Source organism: Marmota flaviventris, chromosome 18, assembly GCF_047511675.1.
Source record: "Marmota flaviventris isolate mMarFla1 chromosome 18, mMarFla1.hap1, whole genome shotgun sequence".
Taxonomy (NCBI): domain Eukaryota; kingdom Metazoa; phylum Chordata; class Mammalia; order Rodentia; family Sciuridae; genus Marmota; species Marmota flaviventris.
Genome location: NC_092515.1, coordinates 13,421,355 through 13,440,695, shown reverse-complemented (window position 1 = coordinate 13,440,695; position 19,341 = coordinate 13,421,355). Strand labels below are relative to the sequence as shown.

General features: G+C 49.8%; 2 protein-coding genes across 3 annotated transcripts; both read right to left on the bottom strand.

Moving 5' to 3' along the window:
- Positions 1 to 7: 7 nt before the first annotated feature.
- Positions 8 to 4,104, bottom strand: LOC114097484 (cytochrome P450 2F2-like). Of its 2 annotated transcripts, XM_034636636.2 has the most exons (9): positions 3,831 to 4,104; positions 3,385 to 3,547; positions 2,265 to 2,414; positions 1,929 to 2,089; positions 1,579 to 1,755; positions 1,352 to 1,493; positions 1,078 to 1,265; positions 376 to 517; positions 8 to 290 (listed from the first exon to the last, which is right to left on the bottom strand). In XM_034636636.2, exons 1-9 carry the CDS (start codon positions 4,011 to 4,013, stop codon positions 109 to 111), a joined length of 1,488 nt encoding a protein of 495 aa, XP_034492527.2. In that variant the 5' UTR covers positions 4,014 to 4,104; the 3' UTR covers positions 8 to 108. The 2 variants fall into 2 exon arrangements, with proteins under 2 accessions (XP_034492527.2, XP_071460905.1); XM_071604804.1 differs by lacking the exon at positions 2,265 to 2,414.
- A 2,963-nt stretch (positions 4,105 to 7,067) lies between these two features.
- On the bottom strand, positions 7,068 to 19,087 carry LOC114097483 (cytochrome P450 2F5). The gene is made up of 10 exons (XM_027941436.2): positions 19,012 to 19,087; positions 18,745 to 18,839; positions 18,508 to 18,670; positions 15,287 to 15,436; positions 11,483 to 11,643; positions 10,965 to 11,141; positions 10,242 to 10,383; positions 9,368 to 9,555; positions 8,448 to 8,589; positions 7,068 to 7,249 (listed from the first exon to the last, which is right to left on the bottom strand). Exons 1-10 carry the CDS (start codon positions 19,085 to 19,087, stop codon positions 7,068 to 7,070), a joined length of 1,476 nt encoding a protein of 491 aa, XP_027797237.2.
- Positions 19,088 to 19,341: the final 254 nt, after the last annotated feature.

Here is a 19,341-nt window from a genome sequence, read left to right as displayed (position 1 = left end):
TGACTCCCTCATAATGAGACCATCTCCATCTGTGATTTGGGCCCTTTATTGACCAAGGTGGGGAAAGAGATGTGAGGGCCAGTGAGGCCAGTGGGATGGAATCTGACTTCAGCGTGCCATCAGGTGGAGCTGGAAGGTTGGGGGCACGTTGCCCAGGCCAGTGCACTGTGGGGTGAGGTTGATGTTGCTGGGGCTCTCCACAGGGAGCAGGCGGAACCTCTGCAGGATGGCCGTAAGGAAGAGGAAGATCTCTGAGCGGGCAAGGCCTGCGCCCAGGCACATGCGCTTTCCTAGGGACATGGGTGCATGGTGAGCATCTCATGCTTCCTAGAGCCTGTCGAGGCTGGTCCCCTCTTGGCCCAGACCCACTCAGACCTGGAGCAAAAGGCATGAAGGCTTCATTGCTCTGGAACTCTCCCTTTTCATCCAGGAAATTGTTGGGGTTGAAACAGTCAGGGTCCTTGAATTGGGTGGAGTCCCGGTGGGCAGAAACAAGCAAGGGAATCACCACGGTGCCCTAGGAGGTTCACACAGCTCAGGTTACCAGCAGAATTAGCCACTGCCCTTGCCTCATCCTTTTGCACTCTGCCCCTACTGGGGACGGAACCTAGAGCCTCATGCATGTTAGGTACGGGTTCTACCACAGCTGTAAACGTCCCCAGTCCACAAAAGACCCTTTTATTTTTTAGAGATGGGGGGGGTCTCCCTGTGTTGCCAAGGCTGGCTTCAGATCCCACCTTAGCCTCCAGATTATCTGGGACTACAGGTACAGGTCACCATGCCTGTCCTAAGGCTGGTTCTAAAAACCCCATTGGGGAGCTGGATGTGGCTCTGTGGTAGAGCAATTGTCTGGTGTGCGAGAGCCCCTCACTTGTCTGGTGTGCGAGAGTCCCTGAGTTCAGTCCCAGCACCAACCCCATGAAAACAAGTATGCGGGAAAGCTTGTCTTTTTTTTTTTCTCCTGTTTTTTGGCGTGTCATTTGACACTACCCTCTGAAAACAGTCACTCCCACAATAGTCTAGGACAGGTGCTTACCCTGCCCAGTCCTGTACAGAAGTCCCAAGCTCTGAGCTCACCTTGGGCAGAAAGTGGCTCCGGAGGTGGGTGTCCTGTGTGAGGGCGCGAGGCAGCCCCAGGGGCAGCACGCTAATGAAGCGCTGAATCTCGTGCAGCACTGCATTGGTGTAGGGTAGATGCACCCGGTCCTCCAGGCGGGGGGCACGGGCCCGACCTACCACGGCATCCAGCTCCGCCTGCACTTTGGCTGGACAGATGTTTGAGACACACTATCCAGACCCAGAGTCAACCCCCCTCCCAGCTTCTCATATTGGGTATCTACAGCTCACAGACCTGCCACCTCTGGGTACTTGAGCAGAATGAGGAGCCCATAGCGCAGGGTGGTGCTAGTGGTCTCCGTGCCACCAAAGAAAAGGTTGTGTGTGGTCATCACCAGGGTTTCCTCCTGGAAATGACTTTCTGGGTCCTGCTGTTCCTGTGGGCACAGATGAGTGCTGTCATGTGTCAGATATCTGCTGGTGGGCCCAGTGGATAGAGTTTAGGATAGCTGGGGCCAGCACCTTATCCATCTGATCAAGGAAGCAATCAATGAAGTCCCGAGGCTCCCCAAACTGTCTTGTCTCCTGATGCTGCTGGATTTGCTCAGAAATGAAGACTCGAAGCTCTTCAAAGTTTCGGAAGATTTGATGATGGGGGCCAGGAAGCCAGTCCAGGAGGGAGGGGAAAATGTTGTACATCTGGGGAGACAGGGCTCAACAGGGCTTTGGACAAGGCCGCTAGGCCTTCGTTTCCCTTGTGGGGAGATTGGACCAGGACTTTGGTGTTAGTAGGTTTCTAGAACTCTTCCAAGAATCTAAGACTCCCATTCTAATGATCCATTGTAGGTAAGGCTATGTGCATACTCTCTCACCTCACCCCATCTGGAACTCATGATTCGAAAATTGTCATGGAAGAGCTCCAGGAGCCTCAGGAACTCTGGATCCCCATAGCCATAGCGCTTTCCGAAGACAACGGAACAGATAACGTTGGATACAGCATTATCCAGTAGCTGGCGGGGGTCGAACGGGGTTCCTGGAGTTGGATGGGAAGAACCATGGGTAATAACTCTGGTGCAGCCACCAGCTAGCTCCTTGGGCCTACAGGAGCTCCTTGAACTTGCTCTACCCAAACCTTTTCTTAACCTTCTTGGCAGTCCATTGGCCACCCCCCATTCCCAGGCCCTTCTGCTTTTCCTGTCAGGCCCCACCAAAGGTAGCTTGAAATTCTCCAAGCAGACAAGCCGCCTCCTCCAGGATGTGCTCCTCGATGGATCGTGTACCCATCCCAAACTCCTTGAGCGCTCCAAGTGCAAAATTGCGCAGTGTTCGCCAGCGTGGTCCGTTGGAAAACACTATGCCTAAGGTGAAGACAGAAAAGGGGGAGTGGCTGGGCATGATGCAGTTTGTAATCCCAAAGACTCAGAAAACTGAGGCAGGAGGATCACAAGTTCGAGACCAGCCTGAGCAACTTATTGAGAACCTTATTCAAAATTTTAAAAAGGGATGGGGATGAAGCTCAGTGGTAGAGTGCCCCTTGCGTTCAACCTCCAGTACTACAAAAAAGGGGAGGTGGGGATGGTGGTGGTGGCCTCGCTGCATCTAGGACACGCCCTGTCACTAGTTACTAGGCCCCTTTTGGGGCCTCCAACTCGAGGATAATCCTACTTCCTCATAATACTTCATGGTTCCCCCACTCCTCCCTATATTGGAATTGAACCCAGAGCCTCATGTATTTGTCTTCCCGCCCTGGCCTCCTGAGTGCTGGGATTCCAGGCGAGCGTCGCAGCGCTGATTAAAAAAAAAAAAAAAAAAAAAAAAAAAAAAAATATATATATATATATATATATATATATATATATATATATAAAATTTATTTTTATGTGGTGCTGAGGATCAAATCCAGTGCCTCACATGTGTGATGCAAACGCTGTGCCACTGAGCCACAACCCCAGCCCGCAGCGCCTATTTTTGTGGTGCTAGGTATGGAACCCAAGGCCTCACAGACGCTAGGAGAGCGCTCTACACTGACGACACCGCCAGGTCTTGCTTTGATTCTGTATCAGACCACTCAGTTGTCAACCTTATGGGCCCTATTTACATATTGATCCCACCTGGATCCTTGATCTGGATTTGCTCTTTTAAATTTTGACTCGTTGCCTCTTCTCTCCCATTGGCATGAGGAACCTAGATCGGGCCCCTGCGTGTGCCCCACCCTGTCTGCACTGTTTGGTTACCATCGTTCTCTATTGGCCCCCGCCCCAGTTGCCCGGTTGCACCCTTTATCCACCCAAACTGGCTGGTCCAGGTCTTCTACCCCGTGGGCCTCACCGTTTCCGCGTGTGAAGCGTTGGAAGACCGGCATGGCTCCGCGGCCAGAGAAGGTATCCGCCTGTAGCACCAATGCATCCCGCAGCGCTTCATAGCCACACAGCACCACGGCAGGGCGCGGGCCCAGCCACACAGTGAACACTGGACCCCAGCTGCGGGAGAGCTGCGGGGAATCAGTGCTCAGCGAGACGTGCTCCAGGCTCCTGATCCTCCCCCTCCACCAAGACCCCATCTCTCTCCCTCAGACCCAGAAGTCCCCATTTCAGCCCCTCTTTCCGCGGGTCGAGGAGTTCAGCTCCCTAGCTCCACAACTTCCTCCTCCCTCGGATCCAAGAGTCCAGGTCCCCATCCCTTCAGCTGTCTTCATTCAGCCGACCAGGAGTTGTAACCCTCAATCCCACCTCCAAGAATCCAGAATTCTGTTTCACCACCCGCCGTCGGGCTACCTTCATGAGCGCACGGTCCAGGCCTCCGGACTCCAGCTGCAGCAAGTTCCCCAGCAATCCAAGCGGCCTGGGCCCGGGGGGTAAGCCCCTCCCTATTTGAACTCTGCGGATGCCCCAACCCCACCAGGCCAGCGCCAGCACCAGGAGTGATAATAGCAACGTTGCGACTCCAGTGATCAGCATGCCTGAGACCTTTGCCGCCTGCACCTGCCTGAGATCCTTCGCTGCTATTAGGTTGACTCGCTATTAGGTTGATTGGCGGTGGGAGGGGCAAGTGTCTGCTGAGAGACAATCCCGGAAAAAACTGAATTAGGACTTGGGACAGGCTGTTCCAGAATGTGGCCCACCTTCCCACCCCTCCTGGTCTTGCCAGATCCAGCCTTCCTTCCTGGCATAGGGCCCAGACCTGGGTGGAGTAAAATGGGCAAGCCTACAGAGGATGAGCCCTGGAGTTTTTTCTGGGATTGTCTCTCAGCAGCTGCTCTTTCTAAAGATTTTCCAATCCCCAGTCTCCACTCCACTCCCACCCCCAGCCCTAGCACTAGCTCTTCTGTGTCCTGGCTCCTGCTGATGTGTGTCTCTTTGACTTTTTTTTTTTTTTTTTTTTTTTAATGTGGTGCTGGGGATTGAACCCGTGGCCTCCTGTATAGGAGGCAAGCACTTGCACAACTGAGCCACACCCCCGCTTCCCCATTTAATGTCAGTCTGCCATTCTCATTCAAAACAACTGACCAAGTGCACCCTCTTGAGCCCCTGTCACCTTTGGGTCCATCTTACTTGGCCTGTAGATGTGTACTCCTCAATCCCCTGACCACCTCTGGACCAGTGTCCCAAATGCTGTACACGGTACCTCTTGTGGCTAAATACACTCTTGAATCCAGAATATGTCTCTAAAACCATTCTTGGCCATGTGTCCATTGACCTGACACTCCTTTACCTTATGCCTGTGATTTTCAAGGACTTACTCTTGAGCCTTTGTCACTTCAATCGCTCTTGGAACCCAGTATGTTGCACTGGTCTCCTTTGCATTTGACTCCTCCAACCTCATGGTGCCCATCAGCGTGGAACTTCTGTGCCTATCATTGTGACTTCTGGGTGCCTTTTCATATGTCGACCCCTTGGTACCCCTACCTATGTCCTGCTCAGAATTCCTGTCATCGTGATTCTCAAATGTCCTGTGACACTGCTGCTGTGCTCCTTGGTGTCCAGTCCCCCAAATCCCTCAGTAGACATCACTGTTTGAGGTCAGGCCATGACAGCAGGCAAACTGAACCTACATCTTCCCCTTTGCTTGGGCGGCACAGGCTGGAGGGGTCTGACTCCAGCCTGACGAGTCAGGGAGTCAGGGGTGGGAGTGGGGGTTGAATTAGGACTTGGGACAGGCTGTTCCAGAATATGGCCCACCTTCCCACCCCTCCTGGTCTTGCCAGATCCAGCCTTCCTGCCTGGCTCAGGGCCCAGACCTGGGTGGAGTTAAATGGGGGAAGTCTGCAGAGGCTGAGCCTGGAGTTTTTTCTGGGATTGTCTCTCAGCATCTCTATTTTTGTTTCATTTCTCAGTATCTCCCTCAGTCTGTCTGTTCCCCTGTTCATCTTTCACTCTTTCTGCCTCTGTCTCCCTCTCTGTCCCTGCTCGTCTCGTCTCTATGTCTGTGAGATCTCTCTCTTTCCAGTGTTTGTCTATGTCTCTCTCTGTAGCTCTCTGTCTCTACCTCTGCAGGGTCTTCCTACCTGGCAGGGGCTGAGGGGCAGGACCCCTTCTCAGAGGTGCTAACTCCATTAATGGCTGGGGTGCATCTGCATGCAGTAAAGTCCATGATGGGTGCTCTGTGTTAGGGTCAGAGCCTTTTCTCTACCCTCTTGATTTTCTTCCAATTCTGTAGGGTTGCCCCTGGAATCCCAGCTCTTTAAGAGAGGGATTCCGTCTTGTTCACTTCTGTGCCCTAAAATAGTTCTCAGAACATACTAGGTGCCCAGGAAATGTGTTGAATGAACACGCCCTCTCTTAATTTCTGTTTTAGAATTTCTTGTCCTCCCTCTCCCTGGGTATCTGACTCTCTTTCTGCTCAGTGCCTCTCTTTGTCTTCCTCTCACTTTCTCTGTCTCACTCCCAGTCTTTGTTTTTCAGGGTTTTTCTCCATCTTTTCAGTAACTCCATGTGTTTCTCTTTGCTGGTTCTCCATCTGCGGGAGAGAGCTGACTCTCTCCATCTTTCCCTGTGTTTTTGTCCCTGGTTGGGCCCTGGGGCAGACTCTATGCTTCACCTGTGTGGATTAAAGGGCTGATGTCACATGTGGGTCTATGATGTGTTCAGCACAACCTGTCTCAACTTCTGGATGACCTCTGATTGTAAGATTTTTCTTTTTTCCAGTAGTGGGGATTAAAACCAGGGCCCTGTACACACTAGGAAAGCACTCTCGCCTCTGAATGACTTTTGGGGAAATATCTAGGGCCTCCTAGATACTGTCTTCATCTGGCTCAATGCAGTTTGTGATGCAAGAAAAACTTTAATTCAGTTTAAATAGGTTTGACTATTATAAAGATAATTTTCTAGGAAATGATACAAAAAGCCCAGAAAAGGCACATCACAGAACAAGTTCTTTGGGTCCAAGACATACAATTCCCATCCCTAATGTCTTTCTTTGTGTGCAGGTCGGTTTAAAATAAGAAAAGTTGAGTTACTGGCAGGTAAGCAGGCCCAGGGTACAGGGAAGAGAATGTGGCAGCCAGACAGAGGGTGACAGAGAGTGAACAACACACCAACGGTGAAAGAAAACTGGCACAGGGCTGATCACACAGACACTCACCAAGGACAGAGGCAGAAGCAGATTTATTGTGGGGCCCCTGACAGGCTGCTTGGCACAGAGAGAGAAAGAGCAGCAACAACTCCCTCTTGAGGATTACCTTTTATAGATCAGAATCATGGCCGCCCCTTAGGGGCCGGTTTAGCCCTTGCGACTGGCATAGCAAGCATCACCTGATTTTGCGGAAGGCAAGTTACTGTTTCTTGGGAACAGAGATGGGCAAGTATTTATCTCTCAAGGAGAGGACAGAGACCAGAAAGTCTTTATCTCTCAAGGAGACAATAGAGACCGGCAAGTTTCTATTCCTAGAGAATAAGAACAGTATTCATAAAGTCGGGGTGGGGAAAGGAAGATGGCTGTGGTTATGCCAACAAACGGAGCAACTCGTGGGCGCGGGCCTGGCGCTTACAGGCTAATCGTGAAGGGCCGAGGGCTCAGCGCTCCAGCAGGCGGAGCTGGAAAGGCCGTGGCAAATTACCCAGACCTGACCCCAATGGGGGCAGGTCGATGTCCTCGGGTTCCCCCAGCGGCTGCAATGAGAAGCTCTGTAGGATGGCGGTGAGGTAGAGGAAGAGCTCCATGCGTGCCAGCGATTCTCCGAGACACAGTCGGCGCCCTTGGGAAGGGTGGGGAAGGAGCAGTGAGATAAAGTGGGTGAGGAGCTGCGCCCCAAATTTTTTGAGGAAAACATGAGGACATGAAGATAATGACTGGGGACATCAAAGACCTATGCAGCTAAAAGTTTGGAAAGAATGCCTTGAGTAAACTTCAGAACAGAATGAGTCAGCCAATGCACGTGCAGCCTCCTGGGTTCAGATCCTGCTCTGTTAAGGCTGGTCTTGTGCTCTTGGAATGCCGCAATTTCTGGGTATTTGAAATGGGGACGATACTTGTAGCTTAGGAGGTTGTTGTGAATGGTAAGTATAGGTATAGCAGTGAGAACGTAATGCTCAATGTAAACAAAACCAAAAGCAAGCAAACAAAAACCCTTAATGTAACTCTAACCATGTACCATGCGCTCTCCAAGCTTTATACTATTCTTAATTAACTTAATCCTCCCAACAACTCCAAGGGGTGGGTCTTAATATTATCTGCATTTTATAGAAGTGGAAATTGAGGGGCTGGGGATATAGCTTAGCAAGGTAGAGTGCTTGCCTTGCATGCACAAGGCCCTGGGTTCAATACCCAGCATCAAAAGAATAAAAAAAGGGAAACTTGAAAATTGAGGCACAGAAGTTCATAACATAACCAAGGTCACACAGCTAGGAGGTGACTGGAGCTGGGGTGCAAACCCTGTGCAATCTGGCTGCAGAATTCAGTCATTACCCTTACAACTATTCTCAGAGGCAGCATCTGGCACACAGTAGGCACTGTGGTAATTTATCTATTATGACCCTCCTCCCGTTTTTCCTGTTACTGAGTAAAGGAGTGCTCCCCCCCCCCCCCCCAAGCAGGGTAACGAAAAACTGGAACCATTTCAACCGCGCCACCTAGTGGAAAGTCTGACAAATGACCACTCCCAAATTAAATTAATAATCTCCCCACCTCCCGCAACAAAGGTTTTTAGTCATTATCTGCCTATAGACGCGGAGTGTTTTTGTTTTTTTGTTTTTGGTGCTGGGGATTGAATCCAGGGCCTTGTGCATGTGAGGCAAGCACTCTACCAACTGAGCTATAGCCCCAGCCCCAGAAGCAGAGGTAAGGGAAGGAATAAGTGTGTCTGTGCAGCCAAGTCTGAGGATGGGGTGGATAAAGAAGTGAGAGGCTTTGGAGAGCTTAATTAGGACTAGGGTTTAAAAGACCGTGGCCCTCACCAGCTGAGAAGGGCATGAAGGCAGGGCTCTTCTTGAAAGACTGATTGGCATCTAGGAAATGCTCGGGATTGAATTCCTGGGGTTTCAGGAACTGGCTGGGGTCATAGTGCACCGTGTTAAGGAGGGTGATGATATCTGTACCCTGTGTGGGGAAAGGAGAAAGCGGAGTTAGTGGTATAAAAGAGCTGGGAGGTTTCCAAATTAGAGGTCCTGGGGACTGGAAAAAGGGGTGGAAGAGGGCATAGGACCCCATCTGGGGTTTTCAGTGATGTCTGCTAGAGGCTGTGTTGCTGGGGTCTGAGAAAGGAACGAGCATCCCACCCTCCCTCGCCCTCCTTGTGAAAGCAGATGAGGGATTTCTGGGAAGGCAAGAGGTCTCAGAGGGCAGTATTTGGCTACAGGGGGGAACCTCAGGATGAAGCCCTATATTCTGGAGATTTTTTGGGGGACGGTTACCGGGGATTGAACTCAGGGGCACTTGGCCACTGAGCCACATCCCCAGCCCTATTTTGTATTATATTTAGAGACAGGGTCTCACTGAGTTGCTTAGCGCCTCGCAGCTGCTAAGGCTGGCTTTGAACTCGCGATCCTCCTGCCTCAGCCTCCCAAACCGCTGAGATTACAGGCGTGTGCCACCGCGCCCGGCAATACTTGGGAGATTCTTGAGATGGGTCTTGTGGTAGGGAAGGGGTGTGAGGTTCAGGAAGGGGTCTTGTCCGCTATGATATGGGATGGGGGGGCCTGGGAAGGGGCTGAAGTTCTGGATTTATAATCTCAAATATCTGTTGCTAGGGCTCGTGATGCCAGTTGCTAAGGCTTGGGGAGTTCCCAGCCAGGGACTAAGGTACCCCTTGCTGGTTGCAAGAATGAGATGCTTCTTCCTAGGATGCCCAAGGTCCTTTGCCAGGTGCCCAGCACACCTCAGGTATCAGGAAGCAGCGGAAGGCCGTGTCCCGAATGACGCGGTGCGGCAAGTTCATCGGGATGACATCTGCGAAACGCTGCACCTCGTGTATCACCGCATCTGTGTACGGCATGGCTGCGCGGTCCTCCAGGGTGGGCAGCCGGGAGCGTCCCACCACGCGGTCAATCTCCTCCTGCACACGGGCTGGAGGTGGAGAAGGAAGATAGCTGAGGGTATCGGTAGGCGAGACTAAGCTGGGAACTGTCGCGAGTCGGCTCCAATCCTCCCATCGCGAGCCCCGCCCACTGCCGAGGGGCGTGTAAAGATCAGCCAGATCTTGGGGAGGTGGGGGGCAAAATTTTGGTTGGCGCAAGGGCTCCAGAGGGTGAGATTATGTGGTCAGGGCTTCAGGGATCTCAGTAGCTCAGGTCCCTGATGGGATTTCGGAAGAGGTGACAGGGACCTGGATGACTGATTGTTGGATCCAGTGGGCAAAGGGCTGGAGATCAGGGGCGGGGACACATCATCCAGAGGAGGGGCTTGAGGAGGTGGACCGGCGGAAGGTGCTGTATGGGCAGGTCAGTCTGTGTAGGAGGGGTTGGGGTCTTGGGCAAATCAAGTGGCTGGAGCTTGGGGAGTGGCTCTGGGTGGGACTTCAAGGAAGAGCTCTGGGGCTGGATGCGAGCTGTGCAGGCAGGGTCATGACTATGCGGGAGGGATCTGGAGGAGGATTGGGCATGCTGTGTGGACCCTAAGGGGTATGTGGTTGGGGTCGAGCTATGTGTGAGTTTGGTTTTCCCACCTAGACTCTGACCGACCCTCTGGATCGGGCCGGTTGGCTCGACGGCGCGGTGTGGGCAGGTCTCAGGGCTAGGTAGCTGCGGGCGCACCTTGAATTTTGGGGTATTTCATGAGGGCGAGGAAGGCGTGGCACAGCGTGGTGCCCACCGTCTCTGTGCCTCCGAAGATCAGGTTTTGTGTGGTCATCAACAGGGTGTCCATATGGAAGTGGCTCAGCGGGTTCTCTTTCTCCTACCCGGGTTGAGCGGTGGGGATATGAACCAGGACCAGATGCATATTGTGGACTCAAAGTCCGTGCGACCGTTCACCCCAGACTTGCGCAACTGATACTGGGTGCCAGTTCGGTCCCTCCTCTGTTTAACTTCCTTTCCTCAGGGAAGCTGGGGAGCGTGGAATGGTGGGGTAGGGAAAAATCTCTGCCGCAGGGCGGACAAATAATATTTTAGCACTTTAACAATCACTTCAAGGGCTGGGGATGTGGCTCAAGCGGTAGCGCGCTCGCCTGGCATGCGTGCGACCCGGGTTCGATCCTCAGCACCACATACAAACAAAGATGTTGTGTCCGCCAAAAACAAACAAAAAACAAACAAACAAACAAAAAAAACCCAATCACTTCAAGAGCTGATAATTGGTGGTGGCTCTGGGCAACAACCCTGAGCAGCCAGGTGCCCCAGCTTCTCCCGGAGAAAATCCCCCAGTCCTGCCCAATCTGGGCCAGTCCTGCCCAATCTGGGATCCCTATTGAGTTTGAGACAGGAGCAGCAGGAGGCATTCAGGTCAGGCCAGAGGTGCAATTTCCAGACAGAGTTTACCTGTGCTATTTTGGTGAGGAAGCAATCTATGAAGTCCCGGGGAGAGTTGGGGTCTAGGGTGGCCTGGTGTTCGCGGACGCTGCAGGAGATGAGATCTCTCAGGTTTCCGAAGTTCTGGAAGATGCGTTGGTGCGGCCCAGGCACCCAGTCCAGGAGGCTCGGGAAGAGGTTGTACAGCTGGAGAGCGGGCAGAGTTGGAGGGGCTTGGAAGAGCAGGCAGGGTATGTGTTCGGGGCTAAGTAGGGTAAGGCAAGTGAATTCGGTAGGCAAGGACGGGGCATTGGAGGACAATGGAGTTCTGGAGAGGCTGGAGGGGAGTGGGACGGAGGGGCAGGGGAAGGGGGCTGTGTGTCTTCTTGAATCATGTAACTCGGGGTAGGGGGCGGGCAGGGGTCAGAAGGAAAACGCATGACCAGTCAGGGCCTACTGACATCCCCAGGTACCCCTAGACCCTGTTGGCCACGCCCCCTCCTGCTCCCGCTGCCATCCTGTCTCCCACAGGACTCAGTCTTGCTGACCTCGCCCCAGGGGCTGCTCATGATTTGAAAGTTGTCGTTGATGACGTGGATGATGGTGAGCAGACGCTCATCGTCGTAGTCGAAACGTTTGCCGAATATCACCGAACAGATAATGTTCGACACTGAGCGGCTCAGCATAAACAGGGGGTTGAAGGGCTCACCTGAGGTGGAGGGGTGGAATGGGTCAGGGGCCCAGCTCTGGGGACTCAAACGCACCAGACCATGGTGCAGCAGACACAGCTCTAATTTGCATAGCATCTGACCCAACCATGATACCGTCTTGCAGCCTAACACCTCAAGTACTTCATAACGCAACAGCTAGCATAGAACCCACAACATCCTGCAGTTCCGCATCCACTTCAATACTCAGTAACAGAACAGGCTATTCTCGGTGACAGTACACCACACACACAATACAGCACAGTGCAATCATCAGGCATCACAGAAAACATAGACACTGCCATAAAACACCCAGTAAATACAACCACAATACATGCCAACACACACAACTACACATAGCGATTTAGAAACTACACATAGCCCACTCAGAAACATTCCAAGACATGGTAACAATATACTTAAACACATAATACCAGCTCACAGCTAAATCTTCCTTTGACACAATGCACAACAATAAAACACAGCAACCCAGCAGACAGTAGAGAACACAGGATGTGTCATCACAACACACATAACCAGGCAACTGAAGAGATGACACACCATGCACACCAACACAACATCTTTGGCAGCACAGCAGATAATACTGCAATACCACATATCAATCATGGCATGATAACACTACAATCTTATCCAGAAATAACCCAAAGAATCACACCTAACACCCCACAATCCAACAACCAGACTACAGAAAACATTATAACAAGCAGCACATTTCAACAAAGCAGCCAAGACACAATAGGACAGGCCAGAAAACCAGGGCTGGGATTAGATAGACTTAGTTTGAAACTGGCTTCTTAGTCTTTATGCGACCTGGACTACTGATTCCTGTTTCTGAGCCTCAATTTTCACATCTATACAATGGGCTCAATGACAGCCCTCATGGGGTTGTTATAAGTTAGTGACTGGGAAGTCCTTAGTTAAGGTCTGGCCCATTATGAGGCTGTTACAAACTGTGGTGCTACGATGGATTGACTAATGACCACCCCAAAGATGTCCACATTCCTGTTCCTAGAATCTGTGAATAGAAATTTACTTTACTTGGAAAAAAAAAAATACTTTTTTTTTTTTTTTTGTATTGGGAATTGAATCCAGGGCAGTTTATTATTGAGCCAAATCCCAGCCCTTTTAATTTTGAGACAGAGCCTTGCTAAGTTGCAGAGGCTGACCTGACTCAGCCACCCAAGTCACTTGGATTACAGGTGTGTACCACTGCACCATAAATTAAGGATTTTTCAGCCATAAATTAAGGATTTTGAGATGAGAAGATGACTCTGGATTGCCCAGGTGGGCCCAATGTTATTATCAGGCTCCTTAGAAGAGGAAAGTAGGTGCATCTAAATAAATAAGGGTTATGTGATGAGAGAGAGACTGGAAGCTGCTACTACCTTTTATGGCTTTGAATATAGAGGAAGGTCCTAGTAATGCGGAAACTGGAAAAGGCCAGGACATGAATGCTATCCAAAACCTTCTCAAGGAGTGCAGCCCTGCTGACCCACTGTCTACTTCAGACCTACAGAAATATAAGAGAATGAATGTATATTGTTTTAAGCCACTACATTTGTGGCAATTTGTTACAGCGGCAATAAGAAATTAATATGGAGTTGGGCATGGGTGGCCCACCCAGTATTTCTAGCAACTCAGGAGGATCATGAGTTCAAAGCCAGCCTCAGCAATTTAGTGAGTCCCTAAGCAACTTAGCAAGACCCTGTCTCTAAATAAAATATAAAAAAGGTCTGGGAATGTGACTCAGTGGTTAAGTGCCCCTGGGTCAAGCCCTGATACCAAAAAAAAAAGAAGAGAGAAATTAATATGTCCTTAGCTAAAGTTCTAGCCTGGAGCAGGAGGAGAGAGGAGGACAAGACAGGGCAGAAGAGAAGGTAGACATGAGCAAAGCAGGATATATATGTGCACAGAAATGTCACAGTGGAACCCATCAAGATGTACAATGAGTGTGTTAATAATTATAATAAATTAATAAGGCAGCTATTGTGATTTCACTTACATTGTATCATTTAATTCCTTAACTATCACCTGCCACATTATTATTTTTGCCCAAAGCCCACTTGGAAATCAGGGTAGAGGGCTATTTAGCAATCTGTGCCTCAGTTTTCTCTCCTGCAAAATGGGGCTGATTACAGGACCTGCTTCCTAAGCTTGACTGATTTTTTTTTTTTTTTTGTACTGAGGATTGACCCTCGTAATATTTTACCTCTGAACTATATTCCCAGCCCTTTAAATTTTTTTAAAAAAGTTTTGGCACTAGGGATTGAACCCAGGGACACTTTATCACTGAGCTAAGTCCCTGGCCTTTTTTTTTTTTTTTTTTTTTTTGGTATTTTTTATTTTCAGGGAGGTTCTTACTAAATTGCTTAGGTCCTTGATAAAGTTGCTGAGGCTGGCCTTGAACTTGTGATTCTCTTGGCTCAGCCTCCCAAGTCTCTGGGGATACAGGTGTGCAACACTGCATTTGGCTTTTAAAAAGTTTTGAGACAGAGCCTCACTGGATTGTGCAGGCTGGTCTTGAACTTGAAATCCTCCTGTCTCAGCCTCCCTCACAAGAAACTGGGATTACATTTGTGAACATTGCACTTGGCCCCTTGACTGATTTTTCAAAGAGATATTCAAAGTTCTTGCAAAAGTCCTGGTATATGGTGGGCATTGTGTAATTGTTGGTTATTTATGTTATTTTATTTATTTATGTATCTTTTTGTGGTGCCGGGATGGAACCCAGGGCATGCTTGACAAGTGTGCTATAGCATCTCCAGATCTCTGTTTTTTTTTTTTTTTTTTTTGTAACTTTGTTTCATAGGTCAGAGGCCTCAGCCTGGGTTTCTATCCCAACTCACTCTCTGGGCATGTGACTTAACCTTTCTGGGCCTCTTCTTATTCACTTGGAATAACACTGATTTTGTATGGTTGCTGGTGGGTGAAGCACAGAAAGAGTTATCACAATGCTTGGTATCCAGTAAGCACTCAATAAATGACATTAGTTTATTGAAAATGGACTCAAGTGTCAGACATAGATTTAAATCCTGACTCCTCGGCTTACTAGCTTGATTACTCCAAGGTATTTGCTTAACTGCTCTGTGCCTCTATTTCCTCATGTGCAAAATGGATTGTTCTAAAGCTTACGGGGATCATGTGTGAAAATGTGCTAGCATATAGCTCTGTAGGTGAGTTCTTAAGGATGTCATCATCAGCTGGGTGTGGTGGTACACTCCCAGCAGCTCAGGAGGCTGAGGAAGGGGGATTGCATTCAAACCAGCCTCAGCAAAAGCGAGGCATAAAGCAACTCAGTGAGACCCTGTCTTTAAATTACATAAAATACAAAAAAGGGCTGGGGATGTGGCTCAGTGGCCTGAGTTCAATCCATGGTACCCACCTCCCCCCAAAAAGAATGTCATCATCATCGTCGTCTACCAGGATTATACAAACCGGGCTCAGGAATACCACCATACCTAGAGGAACACAGAGCCACAAGCAGACCCACCTCCAGTGGACACCATGCTCCTTGTGGGCCAAGTGAAGGAGCTCTGGGTTCACACCATGCTCTGGTACCTGGCAGCCCTGCCCACCCGTGATGGATGGGAACTGGGAGTGCAGACTGCATTCAGGGACCCTGACCTTCAGTTTTCCGCAGTTCCTCCAGCAGAAAGCCGCCTTCCTCCAGGATCCACTCCTCAATGCTCCTCTTCCCCATCCCGAAGTTCCGCAGAATCTGGACAGAGAACCTTCTCAGGACCTTCCATCGTTCGCCATTGGAGAAGGCGATGCCTGGGGAGAAGAGGAAGGGCCAGCTCCACTGGTAACTCATCTCCAAGATGAATGTCGGCGGACCCCTTCCTGATGTTTGGAATTTCCCCAGCCCCTTCCAGCCAGCCCTCCCTGACCCTTCAGGCTGGGTCAGGTGCCTCCCTTGAACTTCCATGGGCTCTGGGCTTGCCTCTCCATGGTCCTGATCTCTCTACCTTTGTTTCCCTCTTTAAGGGATCTGGTCCCTTTGGGGGACCAGTGACAGCACTGTCTGTTGATGAGGTCATCTTCTTCATTGAACTGGGAGGGAAGGATGAGGGCCCGTGTTAGTCACCAGCGTGACCTTGACATTGCCCAGTGCAGATCCTGTTACATGGGTAGTGCTGGGATTGCTCATTGAATGTGCAAATATGAGAGTTAAGCAAGAGCAGTGAACCTTAGGGCACCAAGAACATCGCAGAATGAGCCTGAACTCTGGGTCCCTGCCCTGTTCTTGTAAGTCCTCTGGTCTTCCTAGAACACTCTACCCCTGGTCTTCTTCTGACTCTTCATCTTCATTGTTCAGATCTCAGGTTTGGGTTCCCTTCCTCCAGGAAGCCTTCCCTGGCTCCTCTCTCACTGGTGAAGTCAGGTACTTACTTCCGGCCTCCCCAGCTCCCAGGCTACCCTGATCCCTGCCCTGAGCACTCTGGGATGTCATAGTCTAGTGATGGCCTGTGTTGCCTACTGATCTGGAAGCTGCAAGAGGATAAGGACTTGGATTTTTTTCCCCTTTATCTCTGATTTCTCTTACATACCAGAGATCTAGATGTAAAGAAGAAAGAGAGAGGGGCTGGGGCTGGGGCTCAGTGGTAGCCCTCTTGCCCTGCAAGAGTGAGGCACTGGGTTTGGTCCTCAGCACCACATAAAAATAAATAAATAAAAAAATCAAATCAAGGTATTATGTCCTTGAATTTCACTTACAGTGTATCATTTAATTCTTTAATTATCACCTGCCACATTATTATTATTTTTACCCAAAGCCAGTAAGACTTGGAAATCAGAGTAGAGGGTTATTTAGCATTCTGTGCTTTGGTTTTCTCTCCTGCAAATGGGGCTGATTAAAAAAAATACACATTTTTTTAAAAAAGGTCTATCAAAAACTAAAAAAAAATTAAAAAGGAGAGAGAGAAACCCTATAGTATATTTCTTTGCATTGTATTCATTGTCTCATTGATTCTTTGTAACAATCTTTTCTTTGAAGCCGACTGAGGGTCAGAGAAGGGAGGCCATTTGTCCAAGGCTTGAACTCACCTAGTAAGTAGCAGAACCCTGCTGTCCTGTTCTGTGCTGTGTATTGTCTGATTGCTTGTTGGCTATTTTTTAGTAACAAATGGTGTATGCATTCAGAAGTTTTCTGTACAGAAGCAGTAAGATGACTTTCTCAAGTGCCCTGTCTGCCACCTCCTTGCATCTGGTGTACCTTGACAGGTGAATTTATAAGATCAAGCCCAGGCTGGGTGCAGTGGTGTACACCTGGAATCCCAGTGGCTCAGGAGGCTAAGGCAGGAGAACTGCAGGTTTAAAGCCAGCCTCTGCAACTTAAGGAGGCTCTAAGCAACTTAGTGAGAACTTGTGTCAAAAGAAAAAATAAAAAGGGCTGGGGTTGTGGTTCAGTGGTTAACCTGGGTTCAATCCCTGGTTTAAAAAAAAAATCAAGCCCAGGGAAGGGGAATGAAGAGTAGAAAGTGTATTTAATACATGGTAGTTGAACTTTATCAGGGCTCTCTGATTCCAAGTTTGGGTCATCTGGGATTCATCCTGTGCAGGGGGAGCTTTAGGCATTCTTTAGGGGATGTGTAGTAGAGGATGCAAGCCTCCAGGACCCCTTCTCAATTGGAGAAGCTTCCCCCCTCAATTATAGTGCCTTGTCACATAGTTTCCTTTTTTGGGGGTGGTAACTTGGGGATTGAACTCAGGGGCACTCTACCACTGAGCCACATCCCCAGCCCTATTTTATATTTTATTTAGAGACAGGGTCTCACTGAGTTGTTTAGGGCCTCTCTAAATTGCTGAGGCTGGCTTTGAACTCATGATTCTCCTGCTAAACTGCTGGGATTACAGGTATGCACCACTGTGCCTGGCTAGTTTCCTTAAAAAAAAATTTTTTTTTTTCCTTACTGTTTTTGGTTCTGGGGATTGAATCTGGGGGTGCTTAACCACCGAGCAACATCCGCAACCCTTTTTGTTTTTTATTTTAAGACACGATCTTGCAAAGTTGCTTGGGGCCTCACTAAATTGCTGAGGCTGGCTTTGAACTTTCGATCTTCCTGTCTCAGCCTCCCTAGTCACTAGGATTATAGGTTGTATCACCATGCCCAGCACATAGAGAATTTTGTTTAAAAAGGAGATTGAAAACCATAAACATAGGTGATTTCAAGGCCTAAGGAGGGCAGAATATTGTCATAGGAGAGGTTTGGAGAAAATGGTGTAGGTTGCTGGTTGGGTGGGGACAGAGCTGGGCATGGGTTGGAATGAAGGTGACAATGGTATATGAGGGAAGATTATGAGACTGATGATAAATTAGGTTTGAGGCTGGTGATGGAGATGGAGTTGGGGAAAATGAGAAGGACCAGTAGATTAGTCATGAGTTAGAGCTTGGGGTCAGGTAGATCTGTGACGGGGTTGGTTTTGGTGAAGGTAGAGGGATGAAGGTTAAGAATGGAGACTGGGGATGGGGTTAATGGGGATTGGGACTGGGATAAATTGGATCCTGGGGACTGGGCCCAGATGACTTGGCTGCTTGACTGAGTTGGAAACTAGGTGATGTGGTTTGAATAGAGGTAGGGATTTGGATGAGAATGGGGTTGGGTTAGATGAACATGGGCACTGGTATGGAGATATAATTCAAGATGGTGGAGGGATTTGGAGGTGGGGAAGGTGGGACAAACTTCACCCTAAAGAAGGACTGTCTGGCTCCATCCTACTTGGTGTCATCAGTGAGATCTGTGACCCTGAGTGGCACCAAGATTAGGATCAGAGTCGTGCACTCTTATTTCTTCCCTAAATGTGGAAGAGGTGGGAGGAGAGGAGGACATGGGAAGCAGGCTTACCATTGCCCTTAGTGAAGTTGAAAAAAACAGGGTATTTGCCTCGGCCGCTGAACTCCTCCCCTTGATCCACAAGGGCTTCCTTCACAGCTTCGTACCCGCTGAGGACTACCACCTGCCTGGGCCCCAGGTACACTGTGTATACGGAGCCATACTTCTTGCTCAGCTGGGGCAGAAAGCAGAGGTTATGGGAGGCTCTAGGGCCATGGAACCCCCTCCGCCCATGGCAGGCCTCTGCACCTTGGTGAGGGAGGTCAGCAAGTCTTGGGAGCGAAGCTGCAGCAGGTTTCCCAGGAGCGGGAGGGGTCTGGGTCCTGGGGGCAGTTTCCCTTTGCCTCTTTTTTTTTTTTTTTTTTAAAGAGAGAGAGAGAATTTTAATATTTATTTTTTTGTTCTCGGCGGACACAACATCTTTGTTTGTATGTGGTACGGAGGATCGAACCCGGGCCGCACGCATGCCAGACCAGCACGCTACCGCTTGAGCCACATCCCCAGCCCTCCCTTTGCCTCTTGAGCTGTGGGTCAGGAAGAGGCAGATGAGAGCCAGGAGCAGGAGCAGGATGGCTGTGCTCATACTGTCCATGGTGAAGGCAGCCACGGATGTCCGGAGGGCAGAGCTAGGGAGAGAGTAGGGTCCCTTCACTCTTCATCTCCTTCTGGAATTTTCCTCCCCCAGGTCCTGGAAATGGGGGCAGGTAGAGAAAAGACAGGAAGAAGAAAGAGAGCTAGGGAGAGATGGAGGGATGAAGACGAAGGAGAAAGAAAGGGGATGAAGATGGACATGGAGACACAAAATCTATAGACAGACGACAGACAATAGACAACAGATGGCAAGAG